The 26,146-nt window shown below is 44.7% G+C and overlaps 2 protein-coding genes across 6 annotated transcripts; both read right to left on the bottom strand.

Moving 5' to 3' along the window:
- Positions 1-255: 255 nt before the first annotated feature.
- On the bottom strand, positions 256-14,599 carry LOC106587625 (transcription factor Sp2). Of its 4 annotated transcripts, none has more exons than XM_082965328.1 (8): positions 14,495-14,599; positions 13,274-13,350; positions 6,853-7,554; positions 6,357-6,554; positions 5,330-5,620; positions 4,815-4,990; positions 3,187-3,380; positions 256-2,696 (listed from the first exon to the last, which is right to left on the bottom strand). In XM_082965328.1, exons 1-8 carry the CDS (start codon positions 14,562-14,564, stop codon positions 2,596-2,598), a joined length of 1,809 nt encoding a protein of 602 aa, XP_082821454.1. In that variant the 5' UTR covers positions 14,565-14,599; the 3' UTR covers positions 256-2,595. The 4 variants fall into 4 exon arrangements, with proteins under 4 accessions (XP_082821454.1, XP_082821460.1, XP_082821457.1 ...); XM_082965334.1 differs by lacking the exon at positions 14,495-14,599 and adding an exon at positions 13,818-14,488; XM_082965331.1 differs by lacking the exon at positions 14,495-14,599 and adding an exon at positions 13,441-13,811.
- A 3,984-nt stretch (positions 14,600-18,583) lies between these two features.
- LOC106587647 (suppressor of cytokine signaling 7) lies at positions 18,584-25,559 on the bottom strand. 2 transcript variants are annotated; one of them, XM_014176224.3, is made up of 9 exons: positions 23,657-25,559; positions 23,286-23,347; positions 23,031-23,135; positions 22,183-22,314; positions 21,397-21,545; positions 20,847-21,015; positions 19,971-20,099; positions 19,670-19,805; positions 18,584-19,288 (listed from the first exon to the last, which is right to left on the bottom strand). In XM_014176224.3, exons 1-9 carry the CDS (start codon positions 25,186-25,188, stop codon positions 19,168-19,170), a joined length of 2,535 nt encoding a protein of 844 aa, XP_014031699.1. In that variant the 5' UTR covers positions 25,189-25,559; the 3' UTR covers positions 18,584-19,167. The 2 variants fall into 2 exon arrangements, with proteins under 2 accessions (XP_014031699.1, XP_014031708.1); XM_014176233.3 differs by lacking the exon at positions 22,183-22,314.
- Positions 25,560-26,146: the final 587 nt, after the last annotated feature.

The following is a 26,146-nucleotide window of genomic DNA, read 5'->3' as shown; positions in this document are numbered from 1 at the left end:
AGGAGCAATTAGGGTTAAGTGCCTTGCTCAAGGGCACATCAGATTTTTCACCTGTCAGCTCAGGGATTCTAACCAGCAACCTTTCAGTTACTTGCCCAACAATCTAGGCTACCTACTGCCCTATGTAAAACAAATGACAGCCAGGTAAATACTTGTACACAAACACACCTTTTTCAAAATTCATCCTATGGTTCTCAGTGAGGGCAATCTCTCGTGAAGGCTGATGGGACCTGGACAAAGAAGGACAACCCAGAATACAGTTTGAATGCTTTATTGAGGGGGTGGGTTACTGTAAAAAAGGAGCAAGCACCTGTAGTAAGCGCCTTAATACAAGTTATAAAAGATGGGCAATAGCTGGATATCTGAGGACTCCTGTTAAACAAAGGAAGTCTGAAATGGCACCCTATTTCCTATATAGTGCACTACTTCTGACCATAGAACTGTGGTTGAAAGTAGTGCACAATATAGGGATTAGGGTGCCATTTCAGACACACACAGGATCTGTATCTATTACTGTAGTAGATCAGGTTTAGAGAGGGAAAAGCACCTGGTTAACTGAGACCAACATTAGGACCTTTTCAGTTTAGGTAAAAACTCATCCACTGATCATTACTTAAAAATCAAATAAAAATCACACATTTTCAACCTGGGCTCAAGTCAGTGCACATAAACATCGGCATTACATAACATAAGTTAGACAAAAATAAAAGGAATTCTACAAATGCCGTTCCCTGGAAATTAGACAGAAATCTCTTTAAATACTGGGTGCAACTGTCTTAAGGCAACTTTAAATTGGATAGAAAAGGGATCATCTAGAAGTATTGGTGTACAAAGCAGGAATGAAGCTATACAATGTCACATTACTCATTTTCCTTTCACACTGTACAGAACCACTTCCTTCAGCTCTGGCCAGGCCGGCCAAAATACAAGGCAGTGTAACTTTTTATCCTATATTTTACTGTGTCTCCCAGACACATTGTATATACACATTCAGGACATACAATACAAACATAAATATGAGCAGGACTTTCTTTCCGTCCCCAAGGCCCAGTTTAGGCATCCAAACATACTGGACACAATTTTTCTATTGGTTATTCAATGAAATGTTCATCTCATTTTAAAATGCATGAGGACCATTTTTTTTGTTGGGGGACATTTATAAATCTTTCCGATTAGTTGATTAAATATTTGAAAGAAAAATATAAAAAAAATGTATGCTGTTATGCAGTTAGCTACATAAACAGTCAATATGTATTCATTGAACAGAACGTATTGTAATACTACGAGTAAAGGTCTAGCGCAGGTGTTCTTCCTTGAGTGTTAAAGGAATTCAAACACCAGAAACTCTAGATAAATAATAGCAGATAGCTTGTCAATTTTTATGTCATACCAATCGGAAATGTTTTATCAAACATATTTGCCTCAAACGGATCTTAATGTAGATCATAATAAAAAAGTTATGACTTCTTATAAGTTGTGACAGGCCCGAGAAAGCATTTTAATGTCGATTATTTGCATCTTATGGCATGATTGTCATGCCAGACCAATATTTGGAACATATTTAGTTCATATCATAATGATATACACATAGCAATGCACTACATTTAAACTCATTAGGAGGGAGTCTGTATTCAAAATAAATGTGTAACTCTTTACCCAAACAAAAAATGCCAAAACCTAATTTACATATTCATCTTTGATTTACAAAAAAACTCCCGAAAAGGGTATTATGTCTGAACATCATAAATATCTATATTTGCCCATGTATGTGTGGATGCATGTTTGTACGCATATACACAAAATCTTTAGCCAACTTGGGTTTTCAGAGTCTGGAACTGTGTAAGGTTTCAAAGTGGTCACCAAGGCCTCAAAGGTATGCAGGTTCATTCCAACCAAATCATTTATTTGTTGAAAAATCTATAATATTACTTTGATATTGAACAAGAATAGAATTACAAATACTGTTCAAACCATGTAAAAGGCTATGTGCAATTTACTGAATAGGATTTGTATGACTGAAAAAAGTACCTTGGATACTCATGGGGCTTGAGGATCAACTTTGAAAAAACCTTATTCTGGAGCTTCAACAACAATAATATTTGTTATTATTAATATTGAAAATAATAAAACATGAAAAAACAAGAAGGGGCAAGAGTGGCTGGAGTCTTCTTTGGGCTCGGGTACTTTGGTAGACTAAATCTATCCGTTTTGCACTCATTCCTCCCTCAGGCCTTGTGACTGGATATGGTGCTGAGCGTGAGGTCATCAGAACACAGCAGCCACGCTTGTCTATCTTTCCGGGAGACCGCCTTTCGCTGTTCTACGCATTCTGCCTACGTAGGTAAGCCTGCTGTCCGTAATTATATATATTTTATCATTAATAAATTGACCGGAACAGTTGAGTCCGTGGAGGAGGACTGGTATGTACACCAGGCTACGAAGCCTCTGAGGGGGGAGTAAGGAGAACAGGGCGTATGGGGCCTTTTTGGGGTTCACCCATCATGAGACTACCCTCTTGGCATCCTCTCCTGCGGCCCTCTATGGGGTTTAGTTCATTAGGGCATGTCTGTGTATACAGTCGGTATACAGCACAGCTCACAAGTTCTTGGTGTTAATGTGTGTTTTGTAATGCTTCGTGAGGTGGTCGCTCCTCATGAACCGTTTCTGACACTGGTTGCACTCGAAGCGCTTGTCTCCTGCAAGGAAAAGACAGAATAAATGTGTGGTTTAATTTTCCTGCATAACACAAAACTATGAAAGAGCAATACCATTCTTCTCTGCTGCAAGGGAATCTCTGCTACAAATCTGAGTGCCTGCTTGAGTCCTGGAAACTTCAGCAAAACTAACATACTGTATGTTACTGTACTGCTTGAGTCCTGACATGTGGTGAACACAATGGTGTATCAGAATGATTTGGCATATGGAGTATTGTCGACTGACTTGTGCTAACCTTGCTGTGTACGTACCTCCTGTGTGTGTGTCCTGGGGTGTGTTCAGTAAGTGGAAAACATTTTGAAAACAGGGGCGGTACTATCTGAACTTGTCCAATAAGAACACAGGATTGTCAATATCCATTGCAAAACGTTTGCTACGGTGCTCCTTACTGAACATGACCCAGTGTGTGTTGCAGACTGACCTACATTCATCCTACAGTGTGTATCAGCGTGTCTCCTGCGGTGGACAGACCTGTGTGTGTCCTGGCGTGCCGCTGCAGCTCGTCGCTGCGCGTGAAGCGTTTGCCGCAGAAAACCCAGTTGCAGACGAAGGGCCGCTCGCCGGTGTGCAGGCGCACGTGGGCCCGGAGGAGGGACGTTTTCCGGAATGTCTTCTCGCAGCCCGGGATGTGACAGATGTGCTTCCTCTTCCCTACCTCGCCGGGCCTGCACAACACAGAAAACACAAACTTAACTACACTATATATACACACAAAAGTACGTGGTCACCCCTTCAAATTAGTGGATTTGGCTATTTCAGCCACACCTGTTATTGACAGTTGTATAAAATCAAGCACACAGCCATGCAATCTCCATAGACAAACATTGGCAGTAGAATGGCCTTACTGAAGAGCTCAGTGACTTTGAACGTACCACTGTCATAGGATGCCACCTTTCCAACAAGTCAGTCCCTCAAATTTCTGCCCTGTTAGAGCTGGCCAGATCAACTGTAAGTGCTGTTATTGTGAAGCGGAAACGTCTAGGAGCAACAACGGCTCAGCCGGGTAGTGGTAGGCCTCACAAGCTCAAAAAACGGGACCACCAAGTGCTGTAGTGCGTAAAAATCGTCTGTCCTCGTTTGCAACACTCACTACAGAGTTCCTCTGGAAGCAACGTCAGCACAAGAACTGTTCGTCGAGAGCTTCATGAAATGGGTTTCCATGGCCGAGTAGCCGCACACAAGCCTAAGATCACCATGCGCAATGCCAAGCGTTGACAGGAGTGGTGTAAAGCTCGCCGCCATTGGAAGTGTGTTCTCTGGAGTGATGAATCATGCTTCACCATCTGGCAGTCCAACGGACGAATCTGGGTTTGGCGGATGCCAGGAGAACGCTTCCTAACCCAATGTATAGTGCCAACTGTAAAGTTTGGTGGAGGAGGAATAACGGTCTGGGGCTGTTTTTCATGGTTCAGGCTAGGCCCCTTAGTTCCAGTGAAGGGAAATCTTAACACTAGAGCATACAACATTCTAGACGATTCTGTGCTTCCAACGTTGTGGCAAAAGTTTGGGGAAGGCCCTTTCCTGTTTCAGCATGACAATGTCCCCATGCACAAAGCGAGGTCCATATAGAAATGGTTTGTCGATATTGGTGTGGAAGAACTTGAGCCCTGATCTCAATCCCATCAAACACCCTTGGGATAAATAGTTACTCCGAATGCGAGCCAGGGCTAATCGCCCAACATCAGAGCCCGACCTAACTAATGCAATGTTCCAACATCTTGTGGAAAGCCTTCTGAGAAGAGTGGAGGCTGTTATATCACAAAAGGGGGGGGACCAACTCCATATTAATGCCCATGATTTTGGAATTAGATATTTGACGAGCAGGTGTCCACATACTTTTGGTCATGTAGTGTATTCAGTATATTTCTGCTTGGTGCACAGATATTAATAGCAGGAAGATGGAAAGTCGTTGCTTGCAATCCTGGTTGTTTCCCTGCCCCAATCTCACAAAAGGGTACATTTTTGCCATACAGGTATCAGTTTGTATCAACCAAAACTTTCCATTTTGGTAAAAAAAAAATAGGGGTTTATACTGTATATCATGCTTTTTCCACCAGGTGCTCAGGCCTGTCTCTAGTTTGCTAGTAAGAGCCACTTGCCTCTTCTCTGCGTCCTTACAGTTGGGGCAGGTGCAGGCCATGCGGCGTTTCTTCTCCCCAGGCTGGCCCTGGAGCTCCAGAGCCAGAGTCTGCTCCATCTGCACCTGGTGGCCCTGGGAAGTCACGCCGCCCAGCTGGAGGGCCCCGCCCTGCACTGTCTGCACTGTCAGGTGCTGCTGCCCTGAAAGAACAGTAGAGAAACTTTAACATATTGCACATGTATAATAAACATATATTGTACATATATAAACCTACTTTACATTGACTTGCACACCCCAATCCACACACACATACTGACACATGACCATTGACACACACATGCAGGACTCCATTAGCTTGCTAAAAGTCCATTGGAATGAAAACCATTTTTAAAGGAAGACAGTATGGAAATAGAGAGAATATGGATATGCCCTTGTAGATTTGGATATGTTCAAGCACTTTTTATATTTGTCACGAACATACAGTACACACACACACACACACACACACACACACACACACACACACACACACACCCCCCCTCCTGCATTGGTGATGGTGACGGGCACTCCTTGCACCTGGACCCCGTTGATGTTTATAGTCTGCACAGCCTGGCCCGCCGAGGAGAGCTGGGCTGCGTTCAACGCTATCATTCCCCCCGCCGGAGCTATTTTTGGTAGGGTCCTCTCCTTCCTGCCCCCCGCCAGTGTTCGCTTGGTGGCCCCCACGGACGACAGGGTGGTGGTGACCATGCTGGAGGGCGTGGAAACTGTGGTTTCCTGGAGCTGCACAGTCTGCCATTCGCCTGATGCCGTTTTGATCAGCAGCTGAGAGGAGCACAGGGGAGTCAGACTAACATGGAACAAGTCTGTCAGATTAGGACACATTTCTGTATTAAAGGCCCACTTCCACTTTTATGGTTTCATTATATTTCAGCTGTTTGGAAAGCACATGTGCAATCAATCAAGACTCAATCATGGACACTCTTACTGACAGTTGTGGCTGCTTCGCGTGATGTATTGTTGTCTCTAACTTCTTGCCCTTTGTGCTGTTGTCTGTGCCCAATAATGTTTGTACCATGTTTTGTGCTGCTACCATGTTGTGATGCTACCATGTTGTTGTCATGTGATGTTTCTACCATGCTGTCTTGTCGTCTTCGGTCTTTCTTTATATAGTGTTGTCTCATGTCGTGATGTGTGTTTTGTCCTATACTTTTATTTTTAATCCCAGCCCCCGTCCCCGCAGGAGGCCTTTTGCCTTTTGGTAGGCCGTCATTGTAAATAAGAATTTGTTCTTAACTGACTTGCCTATTTAAAAAGGTTACATATACAAAAATAAAAAAAATAAACATGTGGGTAGCCTGGAGTGAGTGTAGAGGAGGTGTGCATGCAGCACCTGTAAGAGTATTGTGTATGTGGCCTGTGTGCATGACTACATTGGCAACTTCAGACTGACCTATCTACAAATCACCTCGCATCCTAACTAACTACTCTGAGTAACTCCTATATCTGTCAGTTTGCTGAGAGAGCTACATTGATGATATCTAACAACTTGTGTGTGTACCTGAGTGGGCTCTGGTTGCAGGTTGGGTGCAGGCTGTCTCTGGGGGACCTGAGGCAGGGTGGCGGAGGCGGCCTGCACCACCTTCAGGGCCTGCTGGGGGATCTGGACCACCTGCTGCTCCTGTTTCTGCTGCACCAGCTGCACCAGTTGCTGCTGGCCTGACCCGGTGTTCTGCACGATCAGGAGCTGGTTACCCGCCTGGGGAGAACACCGAGAGAGCAGCAATGAGGCACAGACCTAAATCTGTCCAACACTTACTCATACAGGGACCACAATATTAGAGGTTGAAGGGGTGATAGAGTAGGCTATCCCTCATGTAAAGCATAGCATTTTGAGTTTGAGAAATACAGATGAATTCATTACACATTTACACTCACTCACAAGCATTGTAGACACATTCAGTAATTAGTACCCATTTGTAGCCCAATCAAGCGAGTGAACTAGTCCACAAGTCATGGTTGACCCTACACCAAATGCAGCAGAACAACAAACATACCTGAATAATATTCTCCCCGGCTTCTAACAATATCGTCTCCATCTGCTCGGGGGGCGGAGAGGTGGTCTGTGGTGGAGGGGCTGCTGCCACCAGCTTCTTCCTTCCTCGTCTGCCCTTCGTTGGAGGGGGAGGAGCAGCTGCTGGCTCCTCTCCGGTGGCTACGTTGAGGGGCAGCGTGAGCCCGCTGGGCAGCCGCACCACATTGGCGGCATTGGGTTTCCTCCCCCTGGGGGACGGCTTGATGGCCACCGTCTTCTGCGGGGTGATGGGCGCGGTAGCGGGCTGCGGCTGGGGGACCGTCATGGGCGTGGTGATGATGGCCTGGTTGGTACCCGGGATGAGCTGGATCTGTCCGCCCTGTTGCATCATCTGGATGGTCTGTGTGCCTCCCAGCTGCGGCATCACCTGGTACTGGATGTTGGATGTTTGATTCGAGCGGCCAGGGCTCTGCTGGATGGTGAGGACGATGGGGGTGCCGGGGCTGTTGGAGCCCAGGCCCGCTGGCAGCTGGATCACATTTCCTTTAGCGGACAGGAAGCCCAGGTTTTTGGGAGGGGCAGGGGCGATGGGGGCGGGCTTGATGGGGAGGAGACGGCGAGGTTGGGGTTGGGCAAGAGGGGCGCTCACAGGGGCCTGAGCGGCAGGGGGGCCGATCTTACTGCAGGTGGCGGCCAGGAGGGCCAGTGGGGAGGGCTGGGAGTCCTGTACAGGATGAGAGAGAGACAAATGGTTAGGGGTGGAACGAGTTGGACACAACGGATTTACTGCTGATACCAGACCTGGTCGAAATCCCCGTCATTCGCATGAAGAAGCGACACCGATACAGGGGACGCAGGTCCAGGTGCCTTGTGAGAATTCGTCGGCGAGTGGGTAACCCGCCTCTACCATCCGTCCTATTGGCCAATGTCCAGTCATTGAAGAATAAACTGGATGAGCTCTGTTCAAGACTATCCTACCAACGGGACATTTACAACTCTAATATCTTATGTTTCACGAGTCGTGGCAGATCGATGACATGAATAATATACAGCTGGCTGGGTTTTCTGTGCATCGGCAAGACTTAACAGCTGCCTCCGGTAAGGCAAGGGGTGTCGGTCTCTGTCTATTTGTCAATAATAGCTGGTGCGCGAAATCTAATATTAAGGAAGTCTTGAGGTTTTGCTCGCCTGAGGGTAGAGTATCTCATGATAAGCTGTAGACCACACTATTTACCAAGAGAGTTTTCATCTATATTTTTCGTAGATGTCTATTTACCACAACAAACCGATGCTGGCACTAAGACCGCACTCAACGAGCTGTATAAGGCCATAAGCAAACAAGAAAATGCTCAACCAGAGTGGCCGGGGACTTTAATGCAGGGAAACAAATCCTTTTTACCTAATTTCTACCAGCATGTTACATGTGCAACCAGAAGGAAAACAAATCTAAACCACCTTGACTCCACACACAGAGACGCGTACAAAGCTCTCTCTCGCCCTCCATTTGGCAAATCTGAGCATAATTATATCCTCCTGATTCCTGCATACAAGCAAAAACTAAAGCAGGAAGTACCAGTGGACTTGTCCAATACGGAAGTGGTCAGATGACGCAAATACTAAGCTACAGGACTGTTTTGCTAGCAGACTGGAATATTTTCCGGGATTCATCCAATGGCATTGAGGAGTATACCACCTCAGTCATCGGCTTCATCAATATGTGCATCGATGACGTCATCCCCACAGTAACCGTACGTACATACCCCAACCAGAAGCCAAGGATTACAGGAAACATCCGCACCGAGCTAAAGGGTAGAGCTGCCGCTTTAAAGGGAGCGGGACTCTAACCCGGATGCTTATAAGAAATCCCGCTATGCCCTCCGACAAACCATCAAACAGACAAAGCGTCAATACAGGACTAAGATTGAATTATACTACACCGGCTCCGACGCTCGTTGGATGTGGCAGGGCTTGCAAACTACTACAGACTACAAAGGGAAGCCCAGCCGTGAGGTGCCCAGTGACACGAACCTACCAGACGAGCTATATGACTTCTATGCACACTTTGACACTGAAGCATGCATGAGAGCACCAGCTGTTCCAGACGACTGTGATTATGCTTTCAGTAGCCAATGTGAATAAGTCCTTTAAACAGGTCAAGATTCATAAGGCTGCAGGGCCAGACGGATTACCAGGACGTGTACTACGAGCATGCGCTGCGCTGACCAACTGGCAAGTGTATTCACTGACATTTTCAACCTCTCCCTGACCGAGTCTGTAATACCTATATGTTTCAAGCAGACCACCATAGTCCGTGCCCAAGAACACCAAGGTAACCTGCCTAAATGACTACCAACCCTTAGCACTCACGTATGTCGCCATGAAGGGCTTTGAAAGGCTGGTCATGGCTCACATCAACACCATCATCCCAGAAACCCTAGACCCACTCGAATTTGCATTTCACCCCAACAGATCCACAGATGCCGCAATCTATATTGCACTCCACACTGCCCTCTCCCACCTGGACAAAAGGAAGAGATATGTGAGAATGCTGTTCATTGATTACAGGTCAGCGTTCAACACCATAGTGCCCTCAAAGCTCATCACTAAGCTAAAGACCCAGGGACTAAACACCTCCCTCTGCAACTGGATCCTGGACTTCCTGATGGGCCGCCCCCAGGTGGCAAGGGTAGGCAACAGCACACCTGCCACGCTGATCCTCAACACGGAGGCCGCTCAGGGGTACTCCCTGTTTACCCGCGACTGCGTGGCCAAGCATGACTCCAACATCATCATTTGCCGAGGACACAACAGTGGTAAGCCTGATCACTGACAACAATGAGACAGCCTAGAGGGAGGAGGTCAAAGACCTGGCAGTGTGGTTCCAGGACAACAACCTCTCCCTCAAGGTGATCAAGACAAAGGAAATGATCGTGGACTACAGGAAAAGGAGGGCCGAGCACGCCCCCATTCTCATCGACAGGGCTGTAGTGGAGCAGGTTGAGAGCTTCAAGTTCATTGGTGTCCACATCAACAACAAACTAACATGGTCCAATCACACCAAGACAGTCGTGAAGAGGGCACGACAAAACCTATTCCCCCTCAGGAGACTGAAAAGATTTGGCATGGGTCCTCAGATCCTCAAAAAGTTCTACAGCTGCAACATCGAGAGCATCCTGATTGGTTGCATCACTGCCTGGTATGGCAACTGCTCGGCCTCCGACCGCAAGGCACTACAGCGGGTAGTGCGAATGGCCCAGTACATCACTGGCCCAAGCTTCCTGCCATCCAGGACCTCTATTCCAGGCGGTGTCAGAGGAAGGCCCTAAAAATTGTCAAAGACTCCAGCCACCCTAGTCATAGACTGTTCTCTCTGCTACCGCACAGCAAGCGGTCTAGGTCCAAGAGACTTCTAAACAGCTTCTACCCCCAAGCCATAAGACTCCTGACCATCTAGTCAAATGGCTACCCAGAATGTTATGAAGAGTGATCAGATGAATATCAATTAATTGCAAAGTCCCTCTTTGCCATGCAAATTAACTGAATCCACAAAAAACATTTCCACTGCATTTCAGCCCTGCCACAAAAGGACCAGCTGACATGTCAGTAATTCTCTCGTTAACACAGGTGTGAGTGTTGACGAGGACAAGGCTGAAGATCACTCTGTCATGCTGATTGAGTTTGAATAACAGACTGGAAGCTTCAAAAGGAGGGTGGTGCTTGGAATCATTGTTCTTCCTCTGTCAACCATGGTTACCTGCAAGGAAACACATGCCATCATCATTGGTTTGCACAAAAAGGGCTTCACAGGCAAGGATATTGCTGCCTGTAAGATTGCACCTAAATCAACCATTTATCGGATCATCAAGAACTTCAAGGAGAGCGGTTCAATTGCTGTGAAGAAGGCTTCAGGGTGCCCAAGAAAGTCCAGCAAGTGCTAGGACCGTCTCCTAAAGTTGATTCAGCTGCGGGATCGGGGCACCACCAGTACAGAGCTTGCTCAGGAACGGCAGCAGGCAGGTGTGAGTACATCTGCACGCACAGTGAGGCAAAGACTTTTGGAGGATTGCCTGGTGTCAAGAAGGGCAGCAAAGAAGCCACTTCTCTCCAGAAAAAACATCAGGGACAGACTGATATTCTGCAAAAGGTACAGGGATTGGACTGCTGAGGACTGGGGTAAAGTCATTTTCTCTGATGAATCCCCTTTCCGATTGTTTGGGGCATCCGGAAAAAAGCTTGTTCGGAGAAGACAAGGTGAGCGCTACCATCAGTCCTGTGTCATGCCAACAGTAAAGCATCCTGAGACCATTCATGTGTGGGGTTGCTTCTCAGCCAAGGGAGTGGGCTCACTCACTATTTTGCCTAAGAACACAGCCATGAATAAAGAATGGTACCAACACATCCTCCGAGAGCAACTTCTCCCAACCATCCAGGAACAGTTTGGTGACGAACAACGCTTTTTCCAGCATGATGGAGCACCTTGCCATAAGGCAAAAGTGATAACAAAGTGGCTCGGGGAACAAAACATCAATATTTTGGGTCCATGGCCAGGAAACTCCCCAGACCTTAATTCCATTGAGAACTTGTGGTCAATCCTCAAGAGGCAGGTGGACAAACAAAACCCCACAAATTCTGACAAACTCCAAGCATTGATTATGCAAGAATGGGCTGCCATCAGTCAGGATGTGGCCCAGAAGTTAATTGACAGCATGCCAGGGAGGATTACAGAGGTCTTGAAACAGAAGGGTCAACACTGCAAATATTGACTCTTTGCATCAACTTCATGTAATTGTCAATAAAAGCCTTTGACACTTGTGAAATGCTTGTAATTATACTTCAGTATTCCATAGTAACATCTGACAAAAATATCTAAAGACACTGAGGCAGCAAACTTTGTTAAAATTAATATTTGTGTCATTCTCAAAACTTTTGGCCACGACTGTACATGTACATACAACCTCAACTAACCGGTGCCCCCACACATCGACTCTGTATCGGTACCCCCCTGTATATATTCTCACTGTTGTTATTTTACTGCTGCTCTTTAATTACTTTTTACTTTTACCTCTTATAGTTATCCATATTTTTTTCAAACGGCATTGTTGGTTAGGGGCTCGTAAAGTAAGTATTTTACCCTAAGGTACCTATTGTATTCGGCGCATGTGACTAATAAAATTTGATTTGAAACACAAGAGACCAGCAAAATTGATAAAAGGGTGTGGTGGCAGTAGAAGGAACAGCGGCAACAGGAAAAACCTTGGTACTTTCACACTAATATATGGTAAAGAATGCAAGCGACTTCAATGGCTAATTTTTCTGAACATCGGAAAAAAACATCACCCGATTCTCACACACAACATCTCCCACTCCTCTTTCTACTAAACTAGTCTAAAGGCCAGTTTTATTGCTTCTTTAAACAGTACAACAGTTTTCAGCTGTGCTAACATAATTGCATAAGGGGTTTCTAATGATCAATTAGCCTTTTAAAATTATAAACTTGGATTAGCTAACACAACATGCCATTGGAACACAGGAGTGATGGTTGCTGATAATGGGACTCTGTATGCCTATGTAGATATTCCATTTTAGTTTTTAAAATCTGCCGTTTCCAGCTACAATAGTCATTTACAACATTAACAATGTCTACACTGTATTTCTGATCAATTTACTGTTATTTTAAAATGGGGAAAAAATGCTTTTCTTTCAAAAACAAGGACATTTCTAAGTGACCCCACATTTTTTAACGGTAATATTATATATTAGAAACGTTGAAGAAACAATACTCCAAGCATACTACTTGTTAGAGATAGATAACTGAGACTGTATACTGTTTGTTGGGGTGGGCTTGGCGTGGGGGGTCTGTGGGTGGCTTTTGATAATTTTATTGGATTCCTCATGTCTTACTCATTGTTAGGAAGAATTATGGTCCAAATTCGATGTTAGGTACTATAATTATTGAAGATATGTATCTTATAAATCAAAATGGGCAATTTTGTGCCATCAATTGACTTTATTTCTCAGATATCAAATTATATTGCAACAAAACATTCAGGAATGCTAATCTTATCAGTTTCTAACTACAGAAATGATTTCTGAAGAATCAGATGGTGGGTGTCAAAGCTCTTTCTTGTGCTTTTTGAAGTGGAATGACTTGTGCAACAAAGCTTGGAATATATATATTTTTTTAAACAAATAAAGAGTTATCGTGAATTTCACACAGCCCTAGGTGGAACACACTTAACATACAGGAGGTTAAGCTACATCTCATCATTGGCTACCAATAAAATACATAAACTGCAAACTTCATGATTCACAGTAGGATGGCATTGCTGGACTCAGTATTCAAGCTTTAGTCAAATAATGAACCCCTTGGTTACTTTTAAGACGCCACTGGGTGATATTTACACATCCGAGAACAAGCAGGAAGTAGTCTAGCTGTGACTCACTTGAGAGGAAGTGGCAGAGGGTTGGAGATACTCGCTGGGACTGACAGCAACAGTGGTGGCCATACTGTTCTGTTGATCTGCAACACACATGGAAACACACATTGCATATACAGTAAATAGTCTAACACATTTCAAGTACCAAAAATAATGTGGGTCACTGTCAATACCTCTGCTGCAGAGATTCAGGAAATTATTAAATCCGAGGGAGCTGTTTTGCCCTAAACGCATGCAAAGGCATTCAATTAAGACACAGTACTCAAAGGAAAATGGGCACTGCAACTCTAATAGATTAGTTGTGGCTGGCAAGCTACCACCCCGTGAATGCCAGTCACATCAGACTTTGGTGTAAATTGCGTGACCTTTAATCCGTACTAAAAGGGCGGGTCTATGCCAAAAAAAGATAGACACATACATTGCCAACTACAACTCCTCGTATACGAAGTACAGAATTAAAAGGCCCTACACAAAAGTACAGTATGCTAGCTAGCAAATAGGAACAGCAGAGGGCTACGACTTGTGTACAGTGAGTTTGTGACTACTGTACCTTGCTGACTTCTCACGCAATCTCACAAATAGCTCAAGCATGATAATGTATCGCGAGAGTATCAAAACAAAAATTGGACTATACGAATAATATGGACTGTGCATTATTGGGGTCAATTGCGATCATGACCAATGTGACTGTCTCTTTAAAATCTAATATTTCATGCTTAGAATTTTTTTTGGAGCGCGGCCTGAAAATAGCACCGCCATCAAACCTACACAGATAGCTTATTGCAAGCTAAATGGTTTGCTGGCTAACTGGCAGTCAGAAATGAAACAATTAGCTAGCATTGCAAATACTTTCTCGTGCAGCTGATTTTTCAAACTGAGTGGAACAGACAGCCCATTGCGATACGTGCATGTGGAATTTGTTTTAATGTGAAATATCGAAAATGATTAGCATCAATGTATAGCTAACGGTAGCTGGAATTACAAACAGGATTCAGCTTCACTGGCTAGTATGCTAAGCTAGATACGCGTAGCAAATCAAACTCTTTGATACTGAAAAAAAGGCAGCCCTTTCCGGAAGTGCATAGCTGGCTTGCAGAATGCTCCTACTCAACCTCAAGCATAAGGAATTTCCAGCACAAACGGTTCGATGTGTTTTGTTTAACACAGACCAAATTGTTTTACGAAGTACAATGTAATATAAACACCAATGTTTTAATTCCTACCCACCGCTCATGACGACACTCGCTCTCCGTGAGCCTTCAAGAGCAAGCCCCTGGAAGATTCCGCCCACGCTCATGGACCAATCCACGCGCTACTGTTGAATGAAGGAGGCCCAGGCCAACCAATAGACACGAGCTCTCAATGTGATTGAAATTCAATTTAGCCAATGAAAAACTTGAAACCTCACACAACCGTCGATGGACGCTATTTTAACCAATGGAGTATATAGATTATGGTCAATGGGGTGGGTTTTAAGGGAAAAGGTAGACCAGGCAAAGGGCCTATTATAATGGTTTTACATTTAAATGACGTCTATAATGTCCAATAAGAGCTCTATGGGACAAATCGGTCAAACTCAGAATGACATCCATTTTGATCAATGAGCTTGTTTTAAACCATTTGATTCAGATAATACCTACGAAAAAAGCACAGATACAGTATGTTATTAGAATGGATAGGCTATACTCTGTCTGTCATAGTCAACACACAATAAGGCTTACGGATGACTAGGTATGAAGGCAATGCTGATAAGGGCACAGGGCAAGCTGTTACAAACTTGTTTCTGTCACTCAAACTAAATTACAGCTGATCTGTAGTGATGTAGATCCTCAGGTAATCTATAGTAATAACATGTGCATGTTTTCTAAATACTCACCTACATCTATGTGAATATCCCAGTCATTAGTCGTCTATTACAGGTGTAGTAGCGCGATCATCGAGTGCATGCAAAATAGGCTTATTATCAAGCTTGCACAATTATGTCTAGGGGAACTATCAGACGTGTATTTTTGCTTATTAAAACATTATATAGCCACTTTACACTAGCACCTGGTGGCCTACCCTTTTTAGGCTGATTTGATATATGACATGGATAATACGCCTATAGAGCAGGGTTATTCAACTCACCCTACAAGGTCCAGAGCCTGCAAGTGTTCTGTTCTACCTGATCATTAATTTTACCACATCGTCTAAATCAGTCCCTGATTAAAGGGGAACAATGAAAACAAGCAGTGGAACTGGCTTCAAGGTCCAGAGTTGAGTTTGATGGGTATAGAGTTTGGGCAAGAATTTGAAACCAGTCAGCAACAAGAGACCAGTTCATGGTTAGGGTCATTTCCATTTCAACACAATCAGTAAAACAATTATACAAAAAATTCAGCTCAGAATTGAAAATATCAAATTATTAAACCCTTAGTGTAGACCTGCTGGGCCTTCTTATCCAATTTCCTATTTCAATATATAATCACAAACCCATTTACACAACTGGATTCTCTATAGAGGCAAATGACCAATACTGCTGGCATAGTTAGATGTCAAGTTCATGTGTTGTCCATCCATTAAGTTGGCCCTCAACATAGGAGCATGTGTGTATGAGCAGTCCTTGTTCTCTTAAAATCATCCTTCCTGTGTGTGTGTGTGTGTGTGTGTGTGAGTGTGTGTGTGTGTGTGTGTGTGTGTGTGTGTGTGTGTGTACTGTATGTTCGTGACAAATATAAAAAGTGCTTGAACATATCCAAATCTACAAGGGCATATCCATATTCTCTCTATTTCCATACTGTCTTCCTTTAAAAATGGTTTTCATTCCAATGGACTTTTAGCAAGCTAATGGAGTCCTGTGTGTGTATGTGTGTGTGTGTGTGTGTGTGTGTGTGTGTGTGTGTGTGTGTGTGTGTGTGTGTGTGTGTGTGTGTGTGTGTGTGTGTGTGTGTGTGCACGAAAAGGATAACAATGAAAAAAGGGCACTATGAAATAAGCATATGTTTGGTGGGGGGGGGAACTAAAAAGCAAAGCAGTTAAAATTACAGGATGAGTTGATGTTTTTGTCAAGTGCAAGTGTTAAAAATTATTCTGTGTTAAGATTGACATTGCCTTTATGCTTTGCATGCCTCTTGTCCCGACGACTATACAACAGGGTGGGTGTTGTCATTGGTGGTTTAGTTATCAAGAGTGTATGATAGAGTAAAAACATTTGACCTTGATGCTGTTTACACTACTACTTAATTATTACATCAGTCTGTATGGATTGAAAGGGCCATGTTCATCATACCGCAAAAACACCCACACAGGGAACTGACATACACTGAGTGTACCAAACATTAGGATCAACTTCCTAATATTGAGTTGCGCCGTCCCCTCCCCCCTCCCTCATGAAGGCCTGCATGTGTGTGTTAGTGGTCATGTGTCACTATGTACAGTTGAAGTCAGAAGTTTACATACACTTAAGTTGGAGTCATTAAAACTCGTTTTTCATCAACTCCACAAATTTCTTGTTAACAAACTACAGTTTTGGCAAGTCAGTTAGGACATTTACTTTGTGCATGACACAAGTCATTTTTCCAACAATTGTTGACAGACAGATTATTATTTCACCCATAATTCACTGTATTACAATTCCAGTGGGTCAGAAGTTTACATACACTAAGTTGACTGTGCCTTTAAATAGCTTGGAAAATTCCAGAAAATTATGTCATGGCTTTAGAAGCTTCTGACAGGCCAATTGACATCATTTGGGTCAATTGGAGGTGTACCTGTGCATGTATTTCAAGGCCTACCTTCAAACTCAGTGCCTCTTTGCTTGACATCATGGGAAAAATGAAAGAAATCAGCCAAGACCTCAGAATTTTTTTTTTAGACCTCCACAAGTCTGGTTCATCTTTGGGAGCAATTTCCAAACGCCTGAAGGTACCACGTTCATCTGTACAAACAATAGTACGCAAGTATAAACACCATGGGACCACACAGCCGTCATACCGCTCAGGAAGGAGACGCGTTCTGTCTCCTAGAGATTAACGTATTTTTCTCCCCCGAAAAGTTCAAATCAATCCCAGAACAACAGCAAAGGATATTGTGAAGATGCTGGAGGAAACAGGTACAAAAGTATCTATATCCACAGTAAAATGAGTCCTATATCAACATAACCTGAAAGGCTCCAAAACCGCCATAAAAAAGCCAGACTACGGTTTGCAACTGCACATGGGGACAAAGATCGTACTTTTTGGAGAAATGTCCTCTGGTCTGATGAAACAAAAATAGAACTGTTTGGCCATAATGACCATCGTTATGTTTGGAGAAAAAAGGGGAGGCTTGCAAGCCAAAGAACTCCATCCCAACCGTGAAGCATGGGGGTGGCAGCACCATGTTGTGGGGGTGCTTTGGTGCAGGAGGGACTGGTGCTCTTCACAAAATAGATGGCTTCATGAGGAAGGAAAATTAGGTGGATATATTGAAGCAACATCTCAAGACATCAGTCAGGAAGTTAAAGCTTGGTCGCAAATGGGTCTTCCAAATGGACAATGACCACAAGCATACTTCCAAAGTTGTGGCAAAATTGCTTAAGGACAACAAAGTCAAGGTATTGGAGTGGCCATCACAAAGCCCTGACCTCAATCCTATAGAAGATTTGTGGGCAGAACTGAAAAAGTGTGTGCGAGCAAGGAGGCCTACAAACCTGACTCAGTTACACCAGCTCTGTCAGGAGGAATGGGCCAAAATTCACCCAACTTATTGTGGGAAGCTTGTGGAAGGCTACCCAAAACATTTGACCCAAGTTCAACAATTTAAAGGCAACGCTACCAAATACTAATTGAGTGTATGTAAACTTCCGACCCACTGGGAATGTGATGAAAGAAATAAAAGCTGAAATAAATAATTTTCTCTAGTATTATTCTGACATTTCACATTCTTAAAATAAAGTGGTGATCCTAACTGACCTAAGACAGGGAATTTTTACTTGGATTAAATGTCAGGAATTGGGAAAAACTGAATTTAAATGTAAACTTCCGACTACAACTGTATGTGTGGATTGAGGTGTGCATTACCCTCAGAACAGTCTCAATTCGTCGGGACATGGACTCTACAAGGTGTGAAACGTGTTCCACAGGGATGCTGGCCCATGTTGACTCCAAAGCTTCCCACAGTTTTGTTAAGTTGGTTGGATGTCCTTTGGGGCGATGGACCATTGTTGATACACACAGGAAACTGTTGAGCGTGAAAAACCCAGCAGCGTTGCAATTCTTGACACACTCAACCGGTGCGCCTGGCACCTACTACCACTTTACTTCAGTCAATTAAAAATGATTGTGCAAAAGAGGGAAGCCATATCTTTTGTCTTTTACTGAAAATGCTGAGCCTGTGGCCAGCTTGGGGTACGGAGGAACAGAATGATGAGCAAGTTACAATCAGGGATTTTTTGACAATTAAAACCAACAAACAAAGATCAACTATGGCCTCTTGTGGGCCAATTGGAGTCCAACAACCCTCATAGCAACAGGAGGGAAGAAAACAAGGAAATTATGATAACTGGAAAAAATAGTAGTACAAATGGACCAGTGCATCAACTTCAGTTCATAGGTACAGTGAATATCTGTTTAGGGATTGATTTAAAGTCTAGGTTCAAGTTGTTTTTTTGTTTTCAGGTTGTTACAGGCTAGAAGAGTCCGTTCTCCAGTCCGTTCTCAATGAGGCTGTGTCCTTTTTTGTCCCTGCTCCATGTGTGCCCTCCGTATGGACAATTTTCCAGCATTCCACTTCTGTCCCTTTCCACTCTCATTGGTCAAAGTCAAGAGAAGGGCGGGGTCATCTGGATCCCTTTGACTGCAGCTGACTGGATACAGAGGGTGCCCGAGGACTTTGATTGGCTGATGCTGGAAGACTGGCAGACCAGCAGACACCTCTTCCAGTTACGTCTGAGACTCCACCTCTTGCTCTACTCCAGCCCCTGGTCGAATGCTCTTGATTGACAGGTACATCTCTTCCTCTGCATCATAGTAGTAGAACTTCCTCAGGTACATGATCAGTGGTCTGGAGAGGGAGAGGTCAAATGATTAACCCCTTATGCAAAAAGATACATTTACATTATGTTAGGCATGCGAGGTAGTATTCTCTCTGTGTATAACACTCTCCGTAAAAGAAAGGAAAGGATGATGATGGATTGCATTAAAGTACAGCTGCTATATATAGCACTTTTCACTTGGTCTCAAAGCACATCATCCATGTCTAGTCTGTCAGCAATCAAAGATTATTTCCCTGATTTATTTATTTAGACTAAAATAATATGCTGAGGCATTTCTGTCAAAGCTCAGGAGAGAATGCTATTTCACGAACAACTATTTCCAAGAAAACAAATACAAGGTTAAAATGAATGACTAAATAAATATTTGGATAAATTGAGTATGGCAGTACTTGGGCAGCGGCAGCTCCTGGATGTGGTCGATGCGGACCATCTGTCGGATGCAGAAGCGACAGAGGTGCTGCAGGGACTTGACGTTGCTGAACCGGGACACTGGGTAGAGCAGCTGCACTGGGGTAGGGGGGAGCCCTGGAACACACACACACGAATGAGCACAAACAACCAATACAGATGCTCGTAACCTCTCAGCAACCTTGTATGCTATGCTTACTGTCATTCTAACCACTACACTAGGTGGTAGTTCACATAAACATCTAATTGGTTAGGCCGTGTAGGAATGGGAGCCGTTTTTACCTGGCACACGTGATCGCAGGAAGTAGAGGAATTTTCCATTCTTGGAGTGCATGATGGCTCGCTCGATAAACTCCACCACAGAATGACATCGGTCCTCAAACTTGGGGTGACACCACAAGCTGAATGTCCCTATAGATGGAGACATGGAAGGGACACACATCTAAAGGTTACACCGAACACTCACACGTACATACCATTTAAAGGAGAATGAAATAGAACCTTGTGGTACCACTTTATTTAAAGTGTTCAGGTATAATGCTTTATTACTTGTTATAGGCATGTATTATCATATGTCATGTATCAAACTTGTTTTTCTCAACTACCCCGTGGGTTGGGTGGCTGATATGTGCAGTATGTGTAAAATAGAAATATAATTAACTGCATGCTTTCTGTCTGTCATATATTTATACTGCATGATGAATGTGTCTGTATGTGAGTAAATCCTGTTAGAAGTGCTTTATGCGTATGCCATGTATATTTGCGAGCATGTCTTTGTCGTTCATCCACTTTGTGTGCGGGTGACTCACCACGTTGCTCTGTGTGCATGTGTGTGTCTGTGTGAGTGCATGTGTGTGTGTGCGTGCCTGCCTTCGTGTGTGTGTGTGTGTGTACGTGTGTTAATAAACATAATGACTGAGTGAGTAGCTACAACATTTATATTTGTGTGATTGACTGACTGTGTGCGTTTCTGCGTATTTACAGTACACAGGACTCACCTCTGTAGTGCTCCATGCGCATGTGGTGTGTGTAACTCACCTCTGTAGTGCTCCATGCGCATGTGGTGCGTGTAACTCACCTCTGTAGTGCTCCATGCGCATGTGGTGTGTGTAACTCACCTCTGTAGTGCTCCATGCGCGTGTGGTGTGTGTAACTCACCTCTGTAGTGCTCCATGCGCGTGTGGTGTGTGACTCCCTGGGAGCGGAAGCTCAGGCTGAGGATGTAGCGGGGGTCAGAGCTGTCCCTCACCAGGAACGCCCCGTCAGGCTTCCCCTTCAACTTCATCTCTGCATCTTCCCAGTTCATAGGACCCCAGTACCAGCCACACTGGGGATAGACATGTAGGCGATTATGAACGAATATCATAGAAACATACACACAGGCACAAACGCACACACACACACACACACACACACACACACACACACACACACACACACACACACACACACACACACACACACACACACACACACACACACACATACACACACCATCCGTAGAATCAAATATAAACGTAGAACTGATTGAATGTCATGAGGAAGTTATCATCAATTAAAGGTTTGTTATCACACACACAAAGGCAGTTATCATCAATTAAATATTTGTACCTATTTGTTAGTATGTAACCCAATCGATTAGTAGTGAGCCTACATTCAGTCAATGCGTATGTGTATTTGCGAGTGTCGTTGAGTGTGTCGCAATTACCTTTTCCAGCTCTCTCAGACTAGCGGTGAAGTTGCTGGCCTCAGGCCGCCTCAGAGGACAGAGCCTTGGGGGCGGGGCCAACCTGGAAGGGGGAGGAGCTGAGAGGAGCTGTGAAGAGGTGGAGTGAGGCAGGGCCCGGAGGAATGCATCTGAAACAAATAGAGAAATATTCAGTTAGACACAATGATATGAATGTGTAGCCCAAACCATTGCATTTGGTATAAATGGGAGTTGCAAAGTTCAAGTCACACGCATAGATCTCAAGTTAGGACTTGATACTAGTAGATGATAACAGTGTTCAATTTGAGCAAGACTGCTTAGACAGACCAAGTGCCACAAATACTAATTCTCAAGGCATATAATAAAAAGATTGGACAAGCATTGGTTCGCGACCGCACACCATGCACCTTCACGATTCATTTCCACGCTGATTGGTCTGTATAGTCTTTCCTGAATACAAGAACGTACAGTGTTTGACCTGAGGGCAATTATACAACCTTCACCACAACACGTCACAACATATCACTCTACGAACTTAGGCATTGGCCGACAGGCATACAGGTTTTATGTTACATATATATTCACAACTGCAGATGTTATACATGCTTATGATTACTGATATATTCACACATGTTTAGAAATACAGCATTATAAATATATCATATTGATACTGTTTTGTATTATGGTCTTTTCAGAGTCTTAGCTCTGGCCATTACGTGCTCTATCCCCCGACGACACCGTTTGCCCCATGCACAGCTCCCAGCTCTCTGCTCATTGGCGTCTTACCATTGAGGCTGATACTATGCTGGATGGTGGCATGGGAGGGATGAGGAGGAGGAAGAGGCAGGGGGAGGGACTGTAGGGAGGCCCCCATAACACTCACTAGGAAAGGACCAGGCTGCGGCCCACCTATGTCATCTGGAACAGAGCAGGGGGGGGGGGGGTTCAGACCAGGGAGGGGTCTATACCACAGGCTTTCTCAACTCCGCCCCTCTGGACCCACTGTGATGTGAAGTTCTCATCTCAACTTTTTTGTACTGTTAGTTTTTTGATACATCTTCTTTTTTTTAATGTACTCCTTGAAGTATTCTAGGGTAATTAACAAATCAAAATGACATCCGATTTAATTTTATATTTTTAGGTTGCCAGAAATGGGTGATTCAACGTGACATTCAGTAAATTGGTTTGTCCTTGTACCACTGCTTGGCTGAACATTCAATTCTGATAGGTCGAGAGGGTGGGTCCCCAGGATCAACGTTGAGAAACACTGGTCTATAAGGCCACAATACAACAGTCCCTCAGACTTATGGCTGTTGATGTGAGTGTTGCCGTGGGGATCAGAGATGGTGTAAAGCTATTAGGCTCTCCATCACCATAGAACAGAATGGGTATGTTTGCATACTGTGATATAGCTTTCAGGAGAGGGAGGTAATACGGTGGGTATAGGAGAGTAGGGTGAGTGAGGGTATGCAGGAATCATTTTTAGTGTTTTTTTTTGCCTACAGGTAGAAACAGAGGCAAAAGAGATGCGTGCAAGAAAGGGATGGACAAGGAAACACACAGAGAAAAATAGACTACTCTACAGAGACACACATAGAGAGAAAGAACACAGAGAAAGAAAGGAGGTAAAGTACCTAATAGACTGAGACTTCTGCGTGGCGGAGGTGGGGGCGTGGGAGGGTGCGGAGTGTTCGCCCCTCTCCTCGAAATATCCACATCCACCAATGAAACAGTTTCACCTGCACCCAGAAATGGAAAGAAGGAAAGAGAAAGTGAGAGAGGGAATGTGAGAAAGGAAATGATAGAGGAAGAAAGTGATGCCACTAAAGAGACATGAGTTCTTGGACCAGAGGTTGCCTCTTCAGCCAAGAAATGGTAGAGCCCCTTACCAGTGAAAGGAGCAAAGGAAGCAGGAGAGAAGGCACTTTGGGCCCTGGTCATTCTGGGTTGGCTATGGCAAGAGAAAGACAACAAAATAGGAATGAAATAAGTTATAGAGGGATGGAATATAGAGGTGATAGGGTGAAAAATAGATATTAGCTAGATAGCCTAGATTTAGAAAAAAACGGATTTAGAAAATATTCTGACAGTCATGGGTCTATAATATCCTGATAGAAAATATTCTATTTTAGGATAGGCTCTACAATATTCCCTGGCACTGTGATCAATCAATAAATGAGTTGACCTCTATAGCCTACTATAAATTATAGCCATACAATCAGTTATTACTCACAATGCTTAAAAGTGTTGAAGTCCTTACCTGTCCACGTCATGCTCCCCACCACTTGCACTGGCCATATCCATCAGACTTCCAGCGGACGATATTGAATAGGCCACTGATGGCCTCTTATCCAGAAGGCTATTGGAACCACTACAGCTTTTAGTTCTGAAAAGTTTACTCAGGCGTATTTTAAGTGAGCCCTTTCTGGACTTCCCTGGAACTTTTAGTGTTTTCTCTCCATCGCTTCCCCGACCGGTTGGAGTCCGGGGCGCACTGACGCACTTGTCTGCCCGCTTCCGGGGTGTTGATGCCTGGCTAGGGTTTGGACTGACAGGTCGGTCCGAGCTTGGTGTAGCCGCAGAGGCCCCAGGTAATGTCGACACCTTCGGATTCTGTTCTGTATCTCCCGGGCTCGGTTGAGTTGGGTTAGGTGCGTTTCCATGCAGGCTACATACTTGTGCGTCACCGTGCGCCGACGAACAAGGTTCTCCAGCCACCCCTTCCATCTGTCTGGTCAACTCTGCTTGAAAGCTACTGAGAGAAAATGCACCGGACATCTTTTGAACTCGACGTGCTCGACTTTCATCCGAATCGTCCTCCGGGCAGCCAGTGATACCCAGGCTGGCCACGTCCCCAGTCCCCAGCCCCTCCAGCACCAACAAAGCATCGCTAGTCTCAGTCGGGTCATCCCCATGCCCCATCCCCGCCGGTGCCGGCCCATGTGCGCCCTGACACGAGCACTGGGGCATCTCCCCGTCCTTGAATAATATCTTGGGTACCGCGCCGAGCCCCAGCTCCCCGAACCTTCTGGCCAGGTCGAACACTGGGCCGTCGGGCAGTTCCCCAGTTGTGCACCCCCATTTCGACTCTATCATGGTGAGAGGATTGGATTTATCCGATAAGGGAGGCCAGTCTGATGGGTTGGTGATCAAACGGTGCCGATGACATAGCTCACCTCCCTCGATATCGGCAGCAACCGTGGATAATGCCACCCGGGGATGCAGACCCCAGCTCTGGGACAGATGGTTCTGCTGTTGCGCGTCGCCGGCGAGGAGCGTATTGTTATTGATGCCTCCGCTTATGTCGGAGACAGAGCCGGAGGTCTTGTCCAAACCAATATGTTCCCTCGACTGATTCCGACCGTCGGATTTACGGTCTAAAATCTCCTCACCATCCCTCAATATGTTAGGAAACACAAGGAGCTGAGGCCGTAAGCCGCCTCTGTGAGTGAACTCAAAGCCCTTGGCCTCCATGGCGCTCTGTGGAGGAGGAGGAATAGACACCGACGGTCTAGTCGCCATCACCCCGGTGTCAGGTGCCGCCGTTCCGCCGCTCTGTTGTGCATTGTTCAGCGAGGAGAGATGGCCAGAATGCGCGAGGCCTGTCTTGGGATCTCGGGAGAATTCCAAGCCCCCTTTCATGTTGCTATGAGCCAAGACCTCTTTACCAAGTCCTGCCACCACTCCACCCGACGACAGATTCCCATTCTCCTCGTCCAAGCGGTCATCCTCGGCCGCGGAAACCAGGCGCATCAAGACAAAATCGGGAGACATATCTTGCGCGTTGTTCATAATTATTCCTCAATTCACGAAAGGGAATAAACGATTTCAACGCTTCACATAGCTACCGCCGTTTGATGGATCCCCGTTGTCATGTAATAAAGAAAGGCCAAAGCGCTATCTACCATAAATAGGCTACGAGCGAATAAACTATTTAAAGCGTTCTTTCATTATCGCACAGATAAGCACCTACAAAAAAACGACATCCATTTCTATTCTAACGAAGACCGAGCGAGTGCACGCATAAATATATCCAGCTTGCTGTTGTAAGCAGGCGAACCCCGGGGTCAAACATACGGTCTCATTTGTTAGAATAAAAAGCCTCACAAGTCTGACCACTCTCTCTCTCTCTCTCTCTCTCTCGCTATCTCTATCTCTATCTCTCTCCGGTTCCCAGCGAAGCCCCACCCGCTCACTTCCGCAAATCCTATGCGTTCTGTGTTCAGTGTGTCCCTTGTCTCCCTCTCCCTCCCCCCATTTTTCTCTCCCTGTAGTTTGAAGTGATGAGAGAGAGAAATCAAATTAAAGTTTATTGGTCGCATACACAGATCTGCAGATGTTATCGCAGGTGCAGCGAAATGCTTGTGTTTTCTAGCTCCAACCGTGCAGTAATATCTAGCTATACGAAAAAAATACACACAAAATAAAACAAATAATTAATCATTTCAGAATGCTAGGCTACTTTGCAATTAGTGACTTGCATAGTAGCCTAAATATTACAACATCCAAATTGTTCCTATTATTGACATTGATTGGGGGAAATTAATTCAATACAAGACTATATTTGTTGTTGCTGAGTTTTATTGATTGAAGGCTGTATAACAGGCTATGGATTGATTAGTTGCAAGAATCAGCATGGTAATAACATCCCTAATAGCTTAGGCAATAATAAACATTTACTATTCAAGGCCTATGTTGATTTCACTGCATGTCTTGGCAAAATATTGGATGACTTGTGCACAGAATAAAA

This window comes from Salmo salar, chromosome 02, assembly GCF_965601325.2.
Source record: "Salmo salar chromosome 02, fSalSal1, whole genome shotgun sequence".
Taxonomy (NCBI): Eukaryota; Metazoa; Chordata; class Actinopteri; order Salmoniformes; family Salmonidae; genus Salmo; species Salmo salar.
Note: the sequence above shows the minus strand (reverse complement) of the source record. Positions and strands in the feature narration are given on the sequence as shown.

What these genes read in the sequence shown, in the direction of transcription:
- LOC106587647 (XM_014176224.3), bottom strand. Translation starts at nt 25,188, where the DNA reads ATGAACAACGCGCAAGATATGTCTCCCGATTTTGTCTTGATGCGCCTG. An exon ending in TTCCTTTGCTCCTTTCACTG is followed by an intron (nt 23,136 to 23,285) that starts GTAAGGGGCTCT and finishes TTCTGGGTGCAG; the next exon opens with GTGAAACTGTTTCATTGGTG. An exon ending in GCATAGTATCAGCCTCAATG is followed by an intron (nt 21,546 to 22,182) that starts GTAAGACGCCAA and finishes TATTTGTTTCAG; the next exon opens with ATGCATTCCTCCGGGCCCTG.
- LOC106587625 (XM_082965325.1), bottom strand. Translation starts at nt 13,501, where the DNA reads ATGCGTTTAGGGCAAAACAGCTCCCTCGGATTTAATAATTTCCTGAAT. An exon ending in CCTCTGCCACTTCCTCTCAA is followed by an intron (nt 7,555 to 13,273) that starts GTGAGTCACAGC and finishes CATCCTGTACAG; the next exon opens with GACTCCCAGCCCTCCCCACT. An exon ending in CCGGGGAGAATATTATTCAG is followed by an intron (nt 6,555 to 6,852) that starts GTATGTTTGTTG and finishes TGTTCTCCCCAG; the next exon opens with GCGGGTAACCAGCTCCTGAT.